The sequence below is a fragment of the Camellia sinensis genome, chromosome 4, assembly GCF_055761805.1.
Source record: "Camellia sinensis isolate YWXY chromosome 4, ASM5576180v1, whole genome shotgun sequence".
Taxonomy (NCBI): domain Eukaryota; kingdom Viridiplantae; phylum Streptophyta; class Magnoliopsida; order Ericales; family Theaceae; genus Camellia; species Camellia sinensis.
Genome location: NC_138964.1, coordinates 143,474,952 through 143,495,009, shown reverse-complemented (window position 1 = coordinate 143,495,009; position 20,058 = coordinate 143,474,952). Strand labels below are relative to the sequence as shown.

At 32.1% G+C, this 20,058-nt stretch overlaps 1 protein-coding gene across 1 annotated transcript; it reads left to right on the top strand.

Moving 5' to 3' along the window:
• Positions 1 to 9,710: 9,710 nt before the first annotated feature.
• On the top strand, positions 9,711 to 18,565 carry LOC114290160 (protein DETOXIFICATION 16). Its single transcript, XM_028234036.2, has 8 exons — positions 9,711 to 10,233; positions 14,583 to 15,127; positions 15,748 to 15,834; positions 16,267 to 16,323; positions 16,416 to 16,654; positions 16,777 to 16,895; positions 17,885 to 17,971; positions 18,051 to 18,565. The coding sequence occupies exons 1-8, from the start codon at positions 9,925 to 9,927 to the stop codon at positions 18,108 to 18,110; spliced, it is 1,503 nt and encodes a 500-aa protein (XP_028089837.1). The 5' UTR covers positions 9,711 to 9,924; the 3' UTR covers positions 18,111 to 18,565.
• The last annotated feature ends 1,493 nt before the right edge of the window (positions 18,566 to 20,058 follow it).

The following is a 20,058-nucleotide window of genomic DNA, read 5'->3' as shown; positions in this document are numbered from 1 at the left end:
TGTCAACCAATTCTCTTGGCAATTCATCTGGGAATATATCTAGAAATTTGCTTACAATGGGGATACTGTTCAATTCAACATTCACAGATTGTTCAGACAATACACAACATAAGTAACCCTGGCACCCTTTCCTGGTTAATTTATATGCTTTCATTGCAGATATCAAATAAGATGGAGGCACTACCTCGTTACCCACAAACACAATTTCCTCCTGTCCTGGTGGTTTAAATTCAACTCGTTTCGTTACACAATCGATGGTGGCACAATACTTAGATAACCAGTCCATGCCTAGAATTATATCAAAATGTCTAAAGTCTAAGGGTAACAGATCTACATACAAGGTAGCATTCCCAATACGCATATCGCAAAATCGACACACAGATGTACACAACACAAATTCCTGGGATAGAACAGATACACATAACAAATATGGCAATGATTCTAGAGCTCTACTCAATCTAGATGCAAATGCATAAGTTACAAAGGAGTGCGTTGATCTGAAGTCAATTAACACAAATGCATCTTGATTATATATAGAGATAGTACCTGAGACGACGGCTTCTGCGTTCCGTGTATCGCCCGAAACGAGCACAAAGACTCTCATTTGCCTCACGGTGTCTTCAGTGGTAGTAGGCCTCATAGTGTTTCTCGATTTTGGGATTGATGCAGTTGAGCTAGCAGCTAACTTTCCACTGTTTTTGTTACAATCCCTGGCCATATGCCCTATTTTACCACACTTAAAGCAGGCCCTTGAAACACGGTAGCAAACCCCATGATGTCTTTTACCACATTGGTTGCACATTGGAGACGTATCTCTAGAAGAATTTGAAGTGCCTGAGGAATCTATATTCTGTTTATTTGAGAGTCTTTTCTTTGAAAGAAGCCTTGCCTCTTACTTTTCTAATCAGTTGGTGATTTACTCTGCCTGGCTATGTTAGCTTCTGATATTATTGCCCGATCCAGCACATTAATGTAGGTTTCTAGCTTTAATACATTCATCATTTCTAAGATATCATCTCGAAGACCACCTTATGTGTGGTGTAAATCTGGCCAGTTTAGTAAACTTGGCCTCGTACTCGGCTATTATCATGCTGTTTTGCTTAAGTTCCATGACTCCGACATTTTCCTGTCACGAACACACTGTGGAAAGTATTTGTCATAGAAAATTTCCAAGAACTGTGCCCAGCCAATATCTTTATTGCTTTCACGCATCAACATCCACAACCTTTTTGCTTCATCTTCAAGTGTAAAAGTGGCTAGCAATACTTTCTATGTTTCTAGATAAGGAAACACTTCAAATAACTCTTCTATGCCAAGGACCCACCCTCAGCCTTCAGTGGATCCAATCCTTCATGAAACTGTGGTGGTTTCATTTTCTTAAACTCTTTAGTGAGAGCTATTGTTCAGTCATCATTCTGTAGATCCTGTACAGGCGGTACTGGAGGTGAAGGCGGAGGGTGTGGCTATTGCCACTGTTGCTGCCACTATTGTTGTTGTCTCAATGTTTTTGCCATATCATGTATCATTCTTTCCATCCTATCCATTTTGGCGGTAGAGGATTCCTCTAATTCATCACCTCTTGTTCTCACCATTATCTGATTAAACTTGCATTATTCTTTATACAAAAATGTTCACAAGTACGCATATACCAAAGAGCATACGTATTCAAGTAATTCACAATGCAAGCAATTCACAACACATATAGCACATAGTCATTCATTTTTAAATATTTAAGTATATTTTCAATGTTTTCAAGTTCATACTCATCACATGAATGCATCTTAGATCTTTTTTAGATGCTTATTGCTCATTTGGACAAGTGTGTGAGTTATTAACTCGTGCCCTGATACCACTCTGTCATGACCCGAACCCGTCCCTATGGATTAAGGTCATAATCGTCCAACAATCATAGGATTACCTACGACCTCAAATCTGATTAAACATATTTCAGAATAAATAAAGGGGGCCACAACGGAAGCAGACTTAAAAATTTTGTCCAATGAGTTGTGCTTATATGGCATAGTAAAATTATTCCAAAAAACATTTCATAATAACTCACACATATAAGCAAACTTAACACTTTGTACATCTAGGAACTTCAAACATGTAGTCAGCCAAACAAAAGTTCATATACATGGGTGATCCAACGTATTCACCAACGTAGCAAAAAAAGTAAACAAAAGAACAAAATAAAGTCTCGTGCGTCAGACATTCGAGCTGACTCCACAAAACTTTACTTCCTCTCACATTCTTCACTGAGGCTGGGTTTGGGTGTCTCTTTACTCACCTACAAACATATAACTAAGAGTGAGCGAAAGCCCAGTAAATAATATCAAAATAAAGAAGTCACATGAATGAAATTCGTAACAGGCATATCAAACGGCTTTAGGCCCATTCATATTTCTTTCTAATACGTCAAACAACCTCAGGCCCAAACATATCAAACGACCTCTGGCCCATTACATCAAATAGCCTCAGGCCCAATTCATTCATGTCAAACGGCCTTTGGCCCAATCGTTCATGTCAAACAGCCTCAGGCCCAATTTATTCGTGTTAGACGGCCTCGGGCCCAATTCATTCATATCAAACGGCCTTTGGCCCAATCGTTCATGTCAAACGACCTCGGGCCCAATTTATTCATTAGCATAACAAATATTCATTCACGATTCAAATTAACAAATCCGTGAACTTATATAGGAGTAAGCATTTGGAGAGTAGCATACTTCAAAATATCCTTACTAAGATATTACCCACAGTGTTCTACTAATGGATTTGTCCTTGCGCTTGACCCTACAGATTTCATAACATATTGGGTTACAAGCAATTCAATCCATTCTTACTTTATTTATTTCTCTTAGGCCTCTTTCTTATCCTTTTAAGTCATTTACAATGCCCAATGCATGCCTAAGAGTGCTTAGAAATGAAAGAGAACGAAAAACAAAACACAAACCAACTTTTCAAAATTTCTGAAACAGGGCTCTCCGCTCAAGTGCAGCTTTGGTCGCTCAAGCGACCTGCAAAACTCTGAAAAAGTACTGGTTGCATGAATTTTACGCTCGAGCAAGATTTTCGACGCTCGAGCGAGGAGTCTTTCAAAACAGGATTCGCTCGATCGTAAAGTCTGTCGCTCGAGCCACTGTGCAAATCTCTGCAAAACTTCTAGGAGCTAAATTTTCATGCTCGAGCGAGACTTTCCTCACTTGAGCAGACTAGTCGAATTCTGGGTTTTCCAGCAAGCTGTTTAAGCTTCAAAACATAACCCCAAAGACTTCAAAGTTTGCAAATCAATGCCAAATCATAGAAAAACATTGTGTAACATAAAAACTTAGATAATTTGAAACCAATTGTCCCAAAATCATGATCCATCTCCAAAATTTCCCAAATCATTTCAAGTTCTTCAAAACTCATGTAATAAAGTTACATATCCTCATGAATCATTCATGCTTGTCAATTATTGACTCCAATCCTATTTCAAATGGCACAAATGATGCTTAAAATCATGAAGCTCATGAAAATTATGCATGCATGTATGATTTGATGCCATATTCTTCATGTTCCAACAATCATCTTCTAAATACAAACATGAATCCTTAGAATTAAGTTTCATACCATGATAATTCTTATATGCATGTGTATATTGACTTCAAATTCATCATATACAACTTAAACGTTGTTCTTGATTACCAATTCTCTTCGAATTCTTATAATTATAAACTCAAACTCATGAATTAAGGGTTGGTTACAAATGATGCTTAAAATCATGAAGCTCATGAAAATTATGCTTACATGTATGATTTGATGCCATATTCTTCATGTTCCAACAATCATCTTCTAAATACAAACATGAGTCCTTAGAATTGAGTTTCATACCATGATAATTCTTACATGCATGTGTATATTGACTTCAAATTCATCATATACAACTTAAACCTTGTTCTTGATTACCAATTCTCTTTGAATTCATATAATTACAAACTCAAACTCATGGATTAAGGGCTGGTTACCCACCTAGAAGCTCCAATCCTTCCAAATTAGCAAATTTCTTGAGCCTAGCTTCCAAATTCCCAAGCTTTGGGCCAAAATCCACAATTTGTGCCCTCTTCTCTCTTCAGAACCGTCCCTCTCTCTCTCTCTCTCTCTCTCTCTCTCTCTCTCTAGAGTGTATTTCAAATTCTTGAGCTCAAATGGGGAGCTTAAGTATAAATAGGCCTATATATATATATATATATATGTTTGCCTAATCAAATTGATTAAGGCTAAGTAATTGTGCCTTAATTTAATCGATTCGATCTAATTATTTGGTCCGAATCAATTTTTTAATTAAATTTCACCTAGGCTCTAAAAATCATGCTAAGTATAAAAATGCAATCAATTTTAGTTTCTGTCGCCTCTACGACCTTTAATTTTTCAAATTATAGCAGTAAGTTAGACAGATTTTCCTACGATGAACAAATATAACTTCAAAAACACAAATAATCACACAATTACCACCAAAATCATATTAAGCATATAATCACAATCATAATTAAGGCTGATTAACATAATACAGAACATGGTTATCACACAAGCCTACTCCTATTTTATTAGATTTCGCTTATTACTCAATTAAACCTCACTTACTACTCAATGAGTCCCTATTTACTACTAAATCAAACTGTACCTACTACTCGGTCAAACATGACTTACTACTAAGACACCACTTAATTGGACTTGACTTGCTACTTAATTAAATATCACTTCCTACTTATTAAGATTGTACTTACTATTTCATTAGATTTTACTTACTACTCAATTAAACTCTACTTACTACTTAATGAGAATTGATTTACTGCTCAACTAAATCTCACTTACTACTCAATGAGAGTTAGTTTATCATTCAATGATACTTCACCTACTACTCTATCAAACTTGACTTATTACTTAATCAAATATGACTTACTACTTACTAAGACCCTACTCACTATTACTACTTAATAATACCCTACCACCACTACCATTGTCACCACCACTACTACTATCACTACCACCACTACCACCATCACCATCATATCGCCACTATTACTCAATCAAACTCCATTTATTACTCAATCAAACATGACTTAAGGGTGGTTCGGGATGTTCTAAATAAATGCATTTTTTTACTTTTTAAAAAAATAAAAAAAAATGTGTAGACAGGTAAAGAAAGTGGGTAGAAAAGTAGAGGGGAAATGTTGATTGATGTGACCAAAATAAGTGTATGTATGCACAAAAAAAAAGTACATTTTTTTAGTGTATGCCAAACACCTACTTACTACTTAATAAGACACCACTTAATTGAACTTGACTTGCTACTTAATTAAATCTCACTTACTATTCAGCTGCCGTTTGGCAAGTAGGTTGGGTTTGGGTTAGAACTAAAAAAACACAAATAGATTAAGGCCTCTTTTGGGAAGTGGGTTATAATCCACTTCCCGGATTATAACCCACTTCCTCTCTCACAAAAAAGCTGCTTATAAGCAGCTTTTTACTAAAAAGCTGATTATAACCATCTTCCCAAAATAGCCCTAAATAGACTTAGCTAATATGATAACATGTCACATCCAAACCATAATTATTTCACTTTTTCTCTCAAAAAAACAAAAAAGTGAAAAATTATTCCTAAACAGAGCTAATTTAGTTAGGCTAAATTAGTCAAAAAGTCAACTAAAAATGTTCTTCCCAAATGAACCCTCAATTAGATTCTATTTACTATTTCATCAGATTTATTATTATCCCAAAAAAGTTGAAAAATACTCATTGAGCTTTCACTTAGTACTAGTAAGTTTCCACTTACTACTTCACTAGGCTCCACTTATTACTCAGTTTTGGTTTCACTTACTACTCAATGAGCTTCCATTTACTATTTCATTATACTCCACTTACTACTCAACGAGCTTCCACTTACTATTTTACTAGACTGACTTATTATTCAATGAGTTTCCACTTACTATTTCATTACACTTTACTTACTACTCAATTTTGGTTTCACTTACTACTTAATGAACTTTCACTTACTACTTTAATAGACTCCATTATCTACTCCATTTTGGTTTCACGTACTGCTCAATGAGCTTCCACTTAATATTTCATTACAGTTCACTCACTACTAAATTAAACCCCACTTACTACTTAATAAGACTCCACTTACTACTCGTTAATTGTTTACTTACTGCTCCATCAAACTTGACTTGCTATGCAGTTAAACGCTACTTATTACTCAATAAGACTCAACTTACTACATAATCAAACTCCACTTTACTACTACTTAAAAAGACACCACTCAATTGAATTTGATTTACTACTCATTTAAATCCCACTTACTCCCACTAACTACTCGTTAATTGTTTACTTACTGCTCCATCAAACTTGACTTACTATCCAGTTAAACACTACTTAATACTCAATGAAACTCAACTTACTACACAATCAAACTCCACTTTACTACTACTTAAAAAAACACCACTCAATTGGATTTGATTTACTACTCATTTAAATCTCACATACTCCAACCAACTATTCATTTAAATCTCACTTAGTTGTATCATATTAAACCCCACTTACTATTCAATGAGAAACTCCACTTACTAGTCAATCAAATTTTATTTATTACTCAATTAAATATGGCTTACTACTTAATTGGACTTGACTTACTACTTAATTAAATCTCAATTACTACTCAATGAAACTCTTTTTACTATTTTATTAGACTTTAACTACTCAATTAAACTCTATTTATTATTCAATAAGACTTGGCCTACTATTCAATTAAATCTTACTTATTATTCATTGACACTTAACTTACTCTACTAACTACTCAATTAAATTCATTCATTACTTAATCAAACATGACTTACTCTATAAGGCACCATTTCTTTTGATCTATCCTACTCAATAATACTCGATTTACTATCCCATTAAACTTGAATTACTCCTCATATTAAATCACACTTACTACTCTATCAGACTTGATTTATTATTCAATGAAATTTCAGTTACTATTTAGTGAGACTCCACTTGCTACTCCCTTAGACTCGACTTATTACTCAAAGAAATTTTATTTACCACTCAATGAGACTCCACTTACTACTCTATTAGACTCGACATATTACTTAATGAAACTTCATTTAGCACTCAATGATACTCCACTTAATTACTACTCCATCAAACTTGACTTACTATTCAATCAAATATCGCTTTCTAGTTAATGATACTCCACATACTCTACTTACTACTCCATTAGACTATAGCTCAATCAACGTTTGATACTCAACTTTCTATTTCATAAAACTTGACTTACTATTAAATAAAATCTCACTTAGAGAGTGATAAGTTGTTTCAAAACAAATGGTAAGATAATTCATAACGAGTGATAAACAAATTTAGAAATCTAACCAACTTTAGAGAGTGTCATAGTATGATCTCATTTATTAATTTCAGGAAATTTGACTAACTACTTAGTTAAACCTCATTTACTACTTAAGGAGATTTCACTTATGACTTCATTAGACTTAACATACTACTTAATTAAATTTCACTTATTACTTAATGACATTTCACCTACAATTCTATTAGCCTTGACTTATTACGTCATCAAACATTTGACCACTGACAACTATTGAGTGGTAAGTAAAATTAGAACGAATAATATGAGTTGACTTATTACTTAATCAAATATTTGACTATTGACAACCATTGATTGATAATTAAAATTAGAAAAAATAATAAATATTATATTTAAGAGTGATAAGTATTGTCATAACAAGTGATAAGTACTATCACAATTAATAGTAAGCCAAAGCACCTTCTGCATCACCATTGACAAATTGCATTCTACGCTCAGTCCCAAAATGATTGTACATGTCTTTTTGTATGAACTCAACATTCTTATAGCCACCTACTTGTTCTACCATACAAGAAGTTATTACTCAATGAGATATTCTAATTTCTACTTACTACTCTATTAGACTTTAGTTATTATTTATTGAGTTTTCACTTACTACTCAATCAAACTATACTTACTACTTAATTAAGCATGATTTATCAATCAATAAGACACCACTTCAATAGACTCAAGTTAATAGTCAATGAAATAATACTTAAATAGAAAACAGTAAATATAAACGTTATCAAACAGGCCCTTAAATATAAATATGGCATGTTATTAGTTTTATGTATTTAAAATATAAAAAATGACACAATTTTCAAGAATTGAATGTGACCTATTTAGCATGTAATATTTTAAATAGTAAGTTTATTCATAACAAATAGTAAATGAGTAAATACCAAATAGTAAGTATATTTGTAGCAAATGGATAGTTAGCATCATTTTTTTTAATTTCAAAATTAGCCAATACTAGTTTACTTTTTGAAAAATCACCTTACTTTTTCTACCTAGTTTTACTTTTGATTCATCCAATGGCTAATATTTATCTTATCTAAATCTAATGATCAATAATTTTTTTTATGTACCTTACATGAAAACCACTTTCATGTATGGTAGAACTTTCCTAGATTTTGGTGTTTTAGCTTTGGTTTGTGAGTTGATTTTTGGGGATTCAAATATTTTTTTTTATTTCTAGAGTTAAGTCCTTCACTTCTTTATTCTTTTTTTAAGTTGTTTTGTTCTTGCTTCTTTTTTTTTTTTTTTTTTTAAAAAAAAAATTGTGAGGCCAAGAGTTAGTTGTATGGATTTTCTAAATCTCTCTCGATGTATTGCATCTTCTTATACCTTTAATTTCATATTATTAATAAAAATTTTCACTTTACTGATAAAAAAAAAATAGAATTACCCCAGTTGGCATTCTTTAGCTTTGTTTGGTGAAGTTTTGAAAGATTTTATAGTTTTTTTTTTTTTTTTTTAAAGTTTTGCAAATCGGTGCCAATTTTGGTGAAGAACTAACTTAAATGGATGAGCTAATTATATTTTTAGTTCCCAAAATATGCATCTTGTATCATTTTAGTCTTTAATATTTTAAATATGTCAATTTAATCCCCAATCTATTAATTTTGCTATTAAATAATTCCTACAAAAAAGTCAAAGTATGTGATTTGTTTTATTTTGATTTCCAATGTTTTCAGTTGTATCAATTAGTTCCCAACTTATTTATTGTCATATGTGATTTGACGAAAGTGCACTTACTTTCATTATTAATTGTAGATAGAAATCGAGGTGGGGATTATTTAGTGACAAAATTAATAAATTAGAGACCTAATTGACACATTTAAAATATCGGAAAATGTTAGAGGTTCTAAATTTTCTACTAAATAAATAAGCAAATGTCTCACATGGGTGTGGGGTCCACAAAATTGCGGACCTCACACCCATGTGAGACATTTGGTCATTTGTTTGGTAGAAAATTTGGTGTCCCTAACATTACCAATTTTTACTTATTACTTAATCAAATATTTGAGTTGACTTATTACTTAATCAATCAAATATTTGACTATTAGCCCTACACCCATGTGAGACATAGGACGAAATGACACAAAACACATATTTTGATAACCAATTAAAATGGATTTTTTTTTTTATCGAATTTTATTTTATTTTTTGATTATCAATTTTTATCTTATAAAAAAAAAATTACACCAAACAAGCCATTTGTTTGATACTCAATAAATAATGGTGTTCGTCATCATTGATTGCACTTGTTAGCTATATAATAGGTCGGAATTGTTCCATATAGTATCTCACTCTCATCTCGCCTTTCAACAAAAAAAACAGTTCTTCTCCACATTTCCTTCATCAAAATTGCACTTGTTAGCTATATAATAGGTCGGAATTGTTCCATATAGTATCTCACTCTCATCTCACCTTTCAACAAAAAAACAATTCTTCTCCACATTTCCTTCATCAAAGGAAACTGTGGTTAGACAAATAGAGAGAGAAAATTCCAAGCTCTGCAAATGGCTATTCAAGAAAATTCCAAGCCTGATCTTGAATCTCCTCTCCTTCCAAGCTCTGAAAATGGCAACATTGAACACAACGAAAAACAAAACAATAACAAGGAATGCCAAGGCAGCGATGTATCGGGGGAGATTACAGCAGAGCTGTATAAACAAGTGCAGTTGGCTGGACCTCTTGTTGTTGTTAGTTTGTTGCAGTACAGTTTACAGATTGTGTCAGTCATGTTCATAGGTCATCTTGATGAGCTCTCTCTCTCCAGTGCTTCTATGGCTTCTTCGTTCACCAGTGTCACTGGTTTTAGCTTCATGGTATGTCACATTCTTGTCTATATTTGCTTTGATATGTGCCATTGATCTTCTCTCATTTTGACTAATGTTCTTGCTCTTCTATGGAATGAGTAAGAGCACGTTTTTTATTTTTGTTTTCTATTTTTGATCCTTTTTTTTTTTCCCTAAAAGTAACCCACTTTTTAATAAGCACTTAAAAAAATGTTTTTGAAATTTTAAAAAGTATAAATCAAGAATTAGCTTTAATAAAGGAAGCCCTAATAAGCTGTGATGTCTGGTTCGAATCTTTCTTCTTGTGTAATACTCCAACTTTCATTTGTCCTATTCTTCTCATATTACAAAAAAATGATAATATTTAAAATATATATATATATATTATTTTGTTTCTAAAAAAATGAAAAAACAAAAATACTGTGAGGCTAATTGTTGCGTATATACAACAAATCACTCGTCATAATAAAGAGTATATGTTAATGAAGAGTATATGAAACAGTATCAGTGGTCATAATCCTTTGTTTTTCACATATGTTAATGAAGAGAAATCTCCAGTTATAATCTAAACACTACAAAATTGGTCATAATTTTTTGTTTTTCACATATGTTAACGAAGAGAATAAGATAAATAAAACAGGTAGCTCAGTGATTCAAGTCGCCATAGCTCGAATAATGAGAAGATCAATAAAAAACAATGAAGAGAAAAGTCTTTAAAAGTTATAGTCTAAACACTACAAAACTGGTCATGATATTTTGTTTTCCACATTTGGTTTAGTGGTTATGTAATATTTTTTTGTGATGTGAAGTTTTATATTCAACTTATATGGAGGGGAGTTTGATAGCATTTGTGACAGGTGATTATTTGCCCTCATTGTGGGGTTTGTATATAAGCAGTAGTGGAGTTATTGTTGAACTTGAGTTTAGTAATCTTAATAAGTTTTGTTCACTTTTTAATTATTGTAAATTAATAGTTTGATATAATATTTTTCGTACTTATAATTATTTACCTATCAATTAATATAAAAAAAACAAAAAATCCTCTTGAGATAATCACCTTTCCTTCCAAATATGCTTTTCTAGTAAATTTTGGAAATTCCTTTCCAACTCCTCAGAATAATTTCTCCATCTTTACAATGGAGAAATATATATATATATATATATATATTTGAGATCTACACACACACAAAAAAAAATAATTCTACAATTTGACCAACACTGATAAAGTATGATAGGTATCTACTTTTAATTAATTACATACTCAATGATATAAAGTATACATTTCTTATCATATCATTATAGGTAAATTTGTGAATCTAAAATGTGGATCTTTAGTATTATTCAAAAAAAATACTACACTAAAATCGATCACATATATAATACTCACAAAAGTGGGTCTCATCGTAGAAGAATTTTTTTTGTGTCAATAGATAGATGTCACATGATATCTTTTTATATTATATAATTGGATTTGATAATAAAATTCATTACACTTATGTTAAGTGTTTAAAAAATAACAAAAGATACATTTGTGATTAGTAAAATATACTACAGTGTTATGTGATACCCTCTCAATATACAAAAATTTCACCTCACCATGAGCATACTCTAAGATTCACTAATAAATATTTTGTGGTGTTTTGGAAAGATAGTAAAAGGCTGAATTTTTGACTTTTTTTAATTTTTTTTATATGAATAAATAGAGAGATAATATAACCCAAAAAAATTAAAACTAAAAAAAAAAAAAAAAAAGAGTTAAAAAGCCAATCATCCCACATTGACCCTTTATGATCGGTTGATGTGCATTAAAAAAATTTAATATATAATTTTAAATTTATTATCACATCACTGAAATTAATGATTAAAATGATATTTGGAAACATGTTAAAAAGTTAATTTTTTTGACTTTTTAGTCACCTTTTTTAGTCAAAAAAGTTACCAAAAAACTAATTTTGTTAGCCAAAAAAGTCATCAAAAAGTTAAAAAAGTCAAAAAAAAATTAATTTTTTTATCAACTTTTCAAAACACCACAAATGGGATAGAAAATAAAAAATGAGTGGAAACACTAATGCTGTGTTTGGTTGGGGGATTTGGAGAAGGATTTGGAAAGGGAAATGGAAAAGGTAGGTGAAATGTGAATAAATCATGCCTATATTTCACATAGTTTCACACACCTTTTCCCTTTCCCTTTCCAAATCCCTCCCCAAACCCCTCAACCAAACACACCGTAATTAGTGCCACCACTAATGAGGTGGCAGTGGATTCCACCCACTGCCACAATGTTGTTTTGTCTGTTTTTTCTTTTTTTAAAAAAAATAAATATCACATTATTAATAATTGTTTTAGAACACCACTTTTAATATTCTCTAACATTGCCCATAGAAAATTCCATGCCTATGGTGATTGCTTAACCATCACATCAGATAACTGAGGCCCGCAAAGCAGGCATAAAAGAAAGTAATTAATTTGTTTGGTTTTGTTTAGTTGTTTAATAAAAAAATATATTAAAAATTAATTTAGTCAAAAATGATTAAAAATTTTCAAAAACACTCTTTATTTTATATATATATATATATATATATATTGAGTGCAAAAATAGGTTTTGAAATTTCAAAAACATCTTTTGGCATTATTTTTACTAAATTTTTTTTAGTATTTTTCACAATACAAATTCTGAAAACGAAATAGGTTTTGAAACTTCAAATGCAACCAATGTAAATGATTCAAGAGAAGAGGCCCCCAAGCCCCATGGATAAATGGTCTATGAAAGCAACCAATGCAAATGATTCAAGAGAAGGGGCCCCCAAGCCCCATGGATAAATGGTCCATAAAAGATATATAAATTATACATTAAGTCCTGAAGTGTCACTTCAATTATTGTAATTTTAATTCAAACAATTTACATCCTATACTTCAATTTTGTTACAATATGATCACTACATTACTTATCATTAAAATTTAGAACAGAAAAAAGACCATATATAAAATTGGAAGGACCAAAGTAAGATTCAAAATAAATTACATTAACCGCGAATTTAAAATTTTTATTATACCAGTGATCTTTGTAATTTATTTTTAATTTACTTTATAGTCTCTCTAGTTTTGCTCGTGATTTTTTTCCATTCCCAATGTTAACAATGCATGACAAAGAGACGACGTTGCAACAAGATTAAAAGTATAAAGATTAAATTATTCAAATTAAAACTACAATGACCAAAGTAAAGTTTCACTCAAACTAAAAAAATCAATATTATTTTAATTTACCCAAAGATATACATTTTTGGTAAATTAACAAGAACCAGAGTCTTCAAGATTAGATGTGCATTTATCAAAAGGGTAGTTGATGCCATTAATTGAATAATCTGAATGATATTGAATAATCTGAATTCAGATATCATCTTCCCCACTCCATCGATACACATGTGCATTCACACTTCTGGAGGTGAGCCTGCCATATATGTATTTATTTATATGTGCTCACTGTGTCTAATTTCTACACATAGTTCAGTTTTTGTTTTTTTTTCTAAGCACATAGGCCAGTTTCGAAACTTGGTTTTTTAGACTTTTCATGAGGCAAAAAAATAATAATATATTTGAAAATGATTTTTTTAATTGAATAGATAATTGTGAAGAAAAAAGTGATTAATTGATATGCATGGTGTGATCCTTTATTAATGGGGTTGAATTTTGGCTTTTTTAACTTTTTTTTTTTTTTTTTTAAGTCAAAAATCACTTGCCAAACGACAGCATAAAAATTCTCATCTCTTTTTTGTTTCTTTTTTTTGAAAGAGCATCTTAAAATGGTATAGTATTTTTTTGTATGTTTTAGAACAGTAAAAGTGCACTTTTATACCAATTTGTCACAAGTTACTCAAAAAATTTAGTACTTGTTTTGTTAAAATAGCATAGATCTGTTTATTTATTTTGTTATAAATAATCTTTTATTTTTTTGTCAATCAATAAGAGATTGTTTATAAATGAGAGGAGAATCAAATCAAATTGAACAATTATATTCCGAAAACTCATACTGATAAATCAAATTAGACATAGCATAGATCATTTATTTATTTTGTTATAAATAATCTCCTAATTTTTTGTCAATCAATAAGAAATTATTTATAAATCTGAGGAGAATTGCATCAAACTGAACAATTACATTCCAACAACTCATTGATAAATCAAACTCTAATTATAATGACATATATATAATTTTGTGACAAAAAAATCAACTGGTCAAATATATAGTATATAGTCAAATTTGACACAAGAAACAACACAAAACTATTTTAACACAACATATACTACATTGCTCAAGTGCCTATTTTTTGTTATACTATACTATTTTAACAGTGATACACTTAATAATTCATGTTTACTAGTTGGGGATGGGAAGTGCATTGGAGACACAATGTGGACAAGCCTATGGAGCAAAACAATACTACATGCTAGGCATACACATGCAAAGAGCAATGCTAGTTCTTCTCCTAATGGGCATTCCCATATCAATCATTTGGGTATTTACAGGCTCAATTTTCAAGCTCTGTGGACAAGACATTGAGATCTCAACCCAAGCTGGCATATATGCATGTTGGCTCATCCCTAGCATCTTCCCATATGGTGTCCTTCAATGCCAACTCAGATTCTTGCAGACTCAAAACAGTGTCAAGCCATTGATGATAATCACATGCTTGACAAGCATTGTTCATGTGGTTTTATGTTGGGCTTTGGTTTTTGGATTTGGGTTTGGGAGCAAAGGGGCTGCATTGGCCATTGCTATCTCTTATTGGCTTAATGTGGTGGGTGTGGCTCTTTATATCAAGTTCTCACCTACTTGTCAAAAGACATGGATTGGTTTCTCTAAGGAGGGTTTGAAAGACCTTGTTGGCTTTCTGTCATTGGCTGTTCCTTCAGCTCTTATGGTTTGGTGAGTTATACGTAATAGGAATATTACATACCTAGAAAAAATATTTAGAAGAGTGTTCAGAATTTGAAACGTGTAAATCAAATTTATTCTAAGTGTGATTCACATCACAATAAATTTAAATTTGCACCATATTCAAATTCTGGACACTATTCTTAATACATTTTGCAGATACATAACATTAGAGTTAATACTATAATTGTGTTGAAATTTTCAAATTTCCATCCACTTCTCTAACAAAAATGCCTATTTCTGTAATATTCAACACAACCAATAAGTTTGTATGACAGGATCCTCTATTCCTAAAATATGTCCCTTTGTCCCCAATGTAATCCTAGTCGCACAATCATATCTTGAGATTCCTGTTCATGATTTGAGATTTCTATCAAATCATTCAATTGGAAGTACATTGAGGACAGGGGCAGAGCGAGGGGGGACCAACAAGGGTCCTAGAGTCCCATGAATTTCATTTTGGTCCCCCCAACTAAGTAATCCTAGCTCCGCCTCTAGGGATTGAGATTTTGGAGCATAGAGGATCCCTTGCCCTACAGAACACATGTAATGTTCTATTGTTTACAGCACCAGTTTAAAGTTATTGTGATTGTGATTGTGATATGAATCAGCTTGGAGTACTGGTCCTACGAGTTTTTGGTTCTCATGTCAGGTCTTCTACCTAATCCAAAGCTAGAAACATCAATGATGTCAGTCAGGTTTGCATTTTCATCAAACTTTATCTTTGAGTTTTTTAGTGAGGAAGAGAACATTTTCTTCTTCTTTTTCTGCAAAGTTTTAAGGCCACATTTGATTCGTGGATAATGAGAGATTGGACTAAATAAGTTCAGGATAAAATAATCCTGCATTTAGTTTAAATTTTATGACATGGGATAACTAATCTCGGGGGTCTTTTATCGCATATATGCATGACAACATATACTGCTTATCATTTTTATCACAAAATTACTAAAATACTCATCTTGGGATAAGTTCTTTGGAGATGACATATTTCGTCTAATCTTATCAAAAAAGACCAAAAAAAAAAAAGAAAGGTTTTTTTTTTCACGTTAAAAAAAAACATGGAAATTTGTATATGTTATGTACGTGAACTGCCAAGTTTCTAACTTGATTGATCTTTCTTTCTCCAGCCTTAGCACAAGTGCATTGATCTTCAGAATCCCCTATGGTTTTGGCAGTGCAGTAAGGTAAATTTGATGAAATGCCTTCAAATGATCATTAGCTGTAGATCTCTCTTACCTATATCCTAATGAAATTTCGTCATCTTTCACATTCAAAGCACGAGAGTTTCAAATGAATTAGGCGCAGGAAAACCAAGCGCTGTGCGACTTGCTGTGCAAGTTGTGATATTCCTGGCCATAGCAGAGGGCCTGTTGCTAAGCTTAATTTTATTAGCGGTGCGCAACATATGGGGTTATATGTTCACCAATGAAGAGGAAGTTGTGAAATACATAGCTGCCATAATGCCAGTACTTGCATCTTCCAACTTCTTGGATGGAATTCAAGGTGTACTCTCAGGTTAGATCCTATATATATCATTCCTCTCCAAATTAGTATTTTAGTTCTGTTTTTTCAACTTGGTTTCTTTAGTTTTGTTTATGACTCTAACCTACCTCATGGAAAATTTTGAGTTGCAAAAGGTACGGTAAGAGGATGTGGATGGCAAAAGATTGGTGCATTTGTGAATCTAGGAGCTTATTACCTTGTTGGCCTGCCTTGTGCAATTATCTTTACTTTTGCCCTCCATCTTGGAGGAAAGGTAAGAAGTTTATCTTGTTAAGAATTGGAGAACACTTGCGTTGTGCTTACTTGGGGGATTTGGGAAGAAATTTGGAAAAGAAAATGAAAAAAATGTGTGAAACTAAATGAAATATAGGTATATTTTATTAACATTTCACCTATCTTTTCTCTTTTTCTTTCTAAATCCCTTTTCAAATCCCCAACCAAACACAGCGTTAATTAGAATTGGTGAGACAATATCAAAGAAGGAACAAATAAACAAGAATTGCAAATCCATATGTGCAAACCCCTTGTCAACTTATCCACTATGTTTGGATATCTAAAGAAAAGATGGTGATTTCTCTCTTTCTTGTTTAGTTAAGTTGGAGAGAAAATAAAAGAGAAGATAGTGATTTTTCTCCACTCTTGTTTGGACACACTACGTAAAAGAGAAGAAAAGAAACTCTTACAAGTAATATTACCAAAATAACTTTTTATGTTTTATTTCTTTAGTAGGTGGATGGTCCATCTTGGTATTATACAAAAATTGTAATCCTCTCATTTTTTTCTCTTCCAATCAATCTCTCCAATTTTGAAGTGATTCAATAAGTGGGTTGTAAGAGAAATCAATTTCTCTCAATTTCTTTCCATTTCTCCTCATTTCTCTTATCTCTTTATTTTGTATTTGGTTGTGGGATTTAATAAGAGATTTGGAAAAAGAAATGGAAAGTGTGTGTGAAACTAGGTGAAATATAGGTATATTTTATTCATATTTCACCTACATTTTCTGTTTCTCTTTCTCTTTCCAAATTCCTTCCAAAATCCCCCAATCAAACACAGCGTTAGTAATCCAAACAAATGATTAGGATCAAGAGAAATAGATTTCTTTTCTTTTTTCCTCCAAATCACTCAATCCAAACAGACTAATCATGAAGTTGGAGCTGTAGAGAGAGAGAGAGAGAGAGAAAAAAAAAAGAAAAAGAAAAAAGTGTTGCCTTTCTAATGCCATTGATGCCAACTTTGTTGTAGGGCCTGTGGATAGGAATTATAGGCGGGAGTGGCCTGCAAGGAATACTGCTATTAGTTATTACCCTGCGCACGGATTGGGAGTATCAAGTATATTAAGTTCTTCCTTTAAACTAAGTTGCTAAGACTATTAATTTACTTCAACTGATACTAACTTCAATTTTCCCAGGCAAAGAAGGCCAGGGATAGAGTGTATGCTTTCAGCATTCCCACGGACATGGCGTCGTGATACTATTGTTTAGCTTGTGCTGTTTGCTTGTAATCAAGACAAATTAACATATTCAGTTTTTGAAAGATTGCCTACCATTCTCAGTATAGAAAGTAGAAGTTTCAAGCAAAAAGAGTTGGTGAAAGACAACTCCACGACTTAATATTTTGACAATGAGCTAAAATAGTCAAAAAGTCATTACAAAAAAATCAACTATTTTCTCTTTTTTTTGCACATCTTTCGTAATAATCCAACTAAAATAACTAATTCCCAAAAAAACGATTGCAATCCAAAGTAATATGGATCACTTGGAATTTCTTGTGTAGATTGTTTTCTGAACTTGAGTCTTAAAAAGATGCAATAGAAATCTGTATTAAGGTAACATCACAAAGCGGATTTGTAATATTGTTTTATGGAAACTCATTCCTATTTTGTTAGTGATGTTATTATTGGATATATGTACTGTACAAGCATGAAATAATCAGTCTCATATAATCTTATTGATCAAGTTTGCACTCTTCCAAACGTCATCGTCTTATCACCTGAAAACACAAACGTGAACTGACCAACGGGTATGTGTCGGAAACCACTCCAATGCCTAAGTCAACAAATAGACAATAGATACAAAACCTTTGTGAATTCAAAAGTATGAATTGCCATACTCGAGATTAGGGTTTAGCTTAAACTTTTGTAGATTCTGCATAACACAATCTTAGTAAGACTCTAACTCTTATTAGCAGAGTCCTTTTAGGAATCACACTCTTGAAGATGATGCTTATCCTCAGAACACTCTTTTCATTGCCAACCAAATGAGATGGCTAAAACTCCTTGCTCAACTGTCATTGCGGTCAACCGAGCTATCTTGCTCTGTGCTCCTTCAAGTAGAGCTGTATTAACATGGGCTACGAAATGGCACCCTGTCGAGCTGCACATAGCTCGACCCCCTTCATCGGCCCCCTTTATTAAAGACATCTCGGTCTGCTTATAGATTACCTATTGATAGCTAGGTCCAAGCTCTAGCAACCCACCTCAGACCAGCCTAAAGCCTGTTTAGCCCAAGACCGAGCTACCCAAGCTCTCATACTAGCCCATTAGGCGGCCGAACCTTCAAAGACCATCATACCTAGCTCGGCCCAATTTGGCTACACAAATTACCATCTCATATACAATGGTAATTGTTTGATTTATTTTATTTTATACTAAGGAGTAAAGAGAAAATTAGTGAAAAATCCACTCTAGCAATTGTCTAAAGCAATAAATCCAGTAAATATTTTTTGTTATGAGATGTCCACTTTTTGTGAAATAGTTTGGTGAAAAATCCTAAATAACATTTTGTTTCCAATTTTATCCATTGACTTTTTTTTATTTGTTTGACTTTTCGTTGACTATCTACTCTAATTTTTTGTCTGTCTGTTCAAATTTTTTAACTATCTGTTCAAATTAGTTTTTTATCTATTTATTTTTTTGACTATCTGTTCAATTTTTCCCTTTATATTATTTTATCGAGTGAAATTTTTTATCTATTGAAATTCCAATCTATTCAATAAAAAATATATTTTTCTTTTTCAACATATCTAGTAAAAAACTATTTGTTGAAATATCAGACCCATTTTGAACGGATCAAAGCCACATAAGGTCCCTTATATGTTTAAATCTAACTATAAAAATCCCCTATCTGTTGCAATTTGTTTCATCAACAACAACAACAATAATAATAATAATAATAATAATAATAATAATAATCAACAAGTAAAAAATATATATATATCTGTTCACTAGATCTACCACAACGACAACGACAACAACAATCAAAAAAAAAAAAAAACAAGAGATCTGTATTTTGCTTCTCCTTCAGGAGCTTCAGAATCACAACTTTTTCATTATATTCAACATTCTCAATAGTAGTTTCTACTTCTCCTTCTCCTTCGAAATTCGACTCCACTTTGACAACAAAAGACCAACTACTCAA

Coding starts and splice junctions, on each gene's coding strand:
- LOC114290160 (XM_028234036.2), top strand. CDS start 9,925: ATGGCTATTCAAGAAAATTCCAAGCCTGATCTTGAATCTCCTCTCCTT. Junction 15,835..16,266: donor ACATCAATGATGTCAGTCAG/GTTTGCATTTTC, acceptor TTCTTTCTCCAG/CCTTAGCACAAGTGCATTGA. Junction 16,655..16,776: donor AATTCAAGGTGTACTCTCAG/GTTAGATCCTAT, acceptor GAGTTGCAAAAG/GTACGGTAAGAGGATGTGGA.